The sequence below is a fragment of the Colobus angolensis genome, unplaced genomic scaffold (assembly GCF_000951035.1).
Source record: "Colobus angolensis palliatus isolate OR3802 unplaced genomic scaffold, Cang.pa_1.0 Scaffold265, whole genome shotgun sequence".
Classification (NCBI taxonomy): Eukaryota; Metazoa; Chordata; class Mammalia; order Primates; family Cercopithecidae; genus Colobus; species Colobus angolensis.
Window position 1 is genome coordinate 1,628,873 of NW_012115877.1, and position 3,862 is coordinate 1,632,734.

Genomic DNA, 3,862 nt, shown 5'->3' on the forward strand with positions numbered 1-3,862 from the left:
ATCCACCCGCCTCAGCCTCCCAAAGTGCTGGGATTACAGGCATGAGTCACTGTGCCCAGCCGAGTTAGTTTTTATATAAGGTGTGAAGTTCATATTTTTGGCTATGGATGACCAATTGCTTCTGCACCATTTGTTGAAAAGGCTATTCTTCCTCCACTGAGTTGTTTTTGCACCTTTGTGCAAAATCATTGGGCGACACTTGTTTGTTTTTATTTCTGGGTTGTTTATTTGTTCTGTTGTTCTGTGATCCTATCCCTTCATCTGTATCACACTGTCTTGATTATTGTGGCTACATAGTAAACCTTAAAATTGAATAGTGATTCCTCCCACTTTACTCTTCGTTTTCAAGATTTTCACTGTATTTTTTTTTGAGAGAAGTAAAATTGTATATAAAACTGGCCATTGGTTTAACTCAACATTCTTTGGAATTTTTGGCAAATGAAAGGTTTTGTTATTTTTGTCTTATGTTATTAGTAAATAATAAATAATTCTGGCTGGGTGCAGTGGCTCATGACTGTAATGCCAACACTTGGGAGGCCGAGGTGGGAGGATCATGTGAGCCCAGGAGTTCAACACCAGCCTGAGCAACATAGTAACACCCCCGTCTCTACAAAAAAAAATAAATATACATAAAGGCCAGATGTGGTGGTTCACGCCTGTAATCCCAGTACTGTCGGAGGCTGAGGCAGGCAGATTGCTTAAGCCCGGGAGTTCAAGACCTGCCTGGGCAACATAGAGAAGCCCCATCTCTACAAAAAATACAAAAATCAGCTGAGCATGGTGGAACATGTGTGTATTCCAAGCACTTGGGAGGCTGAGTTGGGAGGATCCCTTAAGGCCAGGAGGTCAAGGCTGCAGTGAGCCCTGATTGTGCCACTGCACTCCAGCCTGGATGACAGAGTGAGACAGTGTCATTCATTCGTTCATTCATTCATTCATAATTCATTACTTCAAAAGTGTAATGTCTGACTAAATATTATGAAATAATGTATTTTAAGAATAATTATCCAGCCCAACTACCAAATTTTGATTTTAGGTCTCACATTTTCTGTATACCTCAGCTTGTTAGTATTGGTTTTAAGTAAGTTGCCTAATTAAAAGAACTTAAATGCCAAGTTGAGTATATTAATAGCATGCTCACTTTGTCTTTTTTAGATGGTGTTATCTGAAAAGGTTAGTCAGCTGATGGAATGGACTAACAAAAGACCTGTAATAAGAATGAATGGAGACAAGTTCCGTCGCCTTGTGAAAGCCCCACCGAGAAATTACTCCGTTATTGTCATGTTCACTGCTCTCCAACTTCATAGACAGTGTGTCGTTTGCAAGTATGAACTTCAACTACACTTTAAAATTAAATAACTCATATAATGTTAACCATGTCTCAATCCCAGAAGAGCCAAATCAGTGCAGTAGGTAGTTAAATAATGTGTATACCTTACTCAGGATGTCTATGGTAGCAATACTACTGCTCTTTTATAGTCAATTCTTGATTATCCACATTAGTGGGGGAAGCATGGATAAATAATTGTGGTAGCCATCATAAAAGTAACTTAAAGATCAGTCATCTTATAAATTAGTATCAACTTGGCCGGGCATGGGGGCTCATGCCTGTAATCCCAACACTTTGGGAGGTCGAGGCAGGTGGATCTTCTGAGGTCAGGAGTTCGAGACCAGCCTGACCAACATGGTGAAACCCCGTCTCTACTAAAAATACAAAAATTAGCTAGGCATTGTGGTGCCTGCCTGCAGTCCCAGATATTTGGGAGGCTGAGGCAGGATAATCGCTTGAACCCGGGAGGCAGAAGTTGCAGTGAGCCAAGGTTGTGCCACTGCACTCCAGCCTGGGCGACAGAGCGACACTCTGTCTCAAAAAAAAAAATTAATATCAACTTATGTAACTGTATGCCAGTAACATTGATGTAGTATTTTATTATTATTTATAAGTGCTTTCAACTTCATACTCTTGTATTGTCAAAATCCCAAAAGGTAGGTAAAACAAATATCCTACTATTTTTGGAAGAAACAGGCTCCAGAATTTTAACTGGTGTACCCAATGCCAATGCTTGAGATGCTTACTAATGCAATAATGGTGGCTTCATCCAAGTTTGGAATTCAAGAAAACTGGTAATTTTCTTTTCTTTTTTTTTTTGAAAAAGTCTTGCTCTGTCACCCAGCCTGGAGTGCAGTGGCGTGATCTTGACTCACTTCAATCTCCACCTCCCGGGTTCAAGCAATTCTCCTGCCTCAGCCTCCCAAGTAGCTGAGACTGCAAGTGCACATCACCACGTCCAGCTAATTTTTGTATTTTTAGTAGAGACAGGGTTTCACCATGTTGGCCAGGATGAACTCGATCTTTTGACCTCATGATCCACCCACTTCAGCCTCCCAAAGTGCTGGGATTACAGGCGTGAGCCACCACACCCGGTTGGTATTTTTTTTTTTTTTAAAGATGCAGCTGGGTGTGGTAGCTCAGTCTGTAATCTCAGCACTTTGGGAGGCTGAGGCAGGAGGATCACTTGGGCCCAGGCATTGGAGACCAGACTGGGCAACATAGTGAAAATTTGTATCTATAAAAATAAACAAAATTAGCTGGGTGTGGTAATGTGCCTGTAGTCCCAGCTACTCCGGAGGCTGAGGTGGGAGGATCACTTGACCCTGGGAGGTCAAAACTGCAGAAAGCTGTAATCATCCCACTGCACTCCAGCCTGGGTGACAGACCAAGACCCTGTCTCAAAAACAAGCAAACAAAAAAATAAAGATGCATGGGATCTCATGTGAAATCTGAAAAGGTTGAACTCCTAGAAGCAGAGTTGAATTGTGGTTTTCAGAGGCTTGGGAGAGGACGGTGGGGAAAGTTTACCAAGTTTTAGTTAGATGAGAGGAGTAAGTTCTGGTGATCTATTGCACAGCATGGTGACCATAGTTAATGTATTGTAGATTTTGAAATTGCTAAAAACATTTTAAATATTCTCACCACCAAAAAATAATAAATAGGTAAGGTGATGGGTATATTAATTATTTTTTTAATCCCAAAGATCCATGATTTAGGGATGTTTCTAATTTCCCAATTGTTTTATAGTGATTGTAAACCTTGGAGATGGAGACTAGTCTTGCTTAAGTTTTCATCAAACAGTGGTTTCTTGATTTTATTTTATTGTTTCTTGATGATCTTAGGAGCAAAGATTGCTATTTCTTTTTAAATAAAAGCACCATGAACAATTCAAAATGGTGGATACTAAAAAATAAAATAGCTTTTGCTTTTTAGTGTCTTTTTACTTATATTTTTAGATCAGTGTATCTGATTTGTAATTAACTTTAAATAAAATGACAAAGCTACTGTATGAATAATTGGTTTAGTAAAAACTTGGAGGTTCTCCAGATTCTGACAGCCTGAGAGTCATGCAAAGGAATAGACAGCTTGTTTCAGAATGGTGTGTTCTGCCACCCCAAGCCTAGATAACTTTTCTTTAACGATTTTCTCCCTGGAGCTAGGGTATAGTCAAGGTATTTGGTTCCATAGTGCCTATTTTGTGGAGTATATGCTGAATATAAATTAAAAATAAATAAAAGAAGAAAAAGGAATCATAAGTAATAACTGAATAAACTTGAAATCTAGAATTACTTCTAGTTCCATCAGTTCACTCAGTAGGAATCCAGAGTATACAAAAATAGCAGGGAACAAACACAAACTCCTTCATAATTCTCTTAAATGCAAATTAATGGAATTCTTACTAACCTAAGCTTTTACTGGCATCTTACTTTCTATAAGACCAAATTTAATATTAACTCACAATTTTCTACACTCATTCAACAAATAAAAATTAAGCAACAGCAACATGAATAATACTGTATTTGTGGTGCT

The 3,862-nt window shown here is 38.9% G+C and overlaps 1 protein-coding gene across 1 annotated transcript in view; it reads left to right on the forward strand.

Annotated features, from left to right (window-relative positions):
* MAGT1 (magnesium transporter 1) overlaps positions 1-3,862 on the forward strand; it is a 62,846-nt gene that overhangs the window by 15,704 nt on the left and 43,280 nt on the right. The window contains exon 2 of the mRNA XM_011947438.1: positions 1,156-1,325. Coding sequence (XP_011802828.1) covers positions 1,156-1,325 — 170 coding nt within the window. The remainder of the gene's footprint in view (positions 1-1,155; positions 1,326-3,862) is intronic.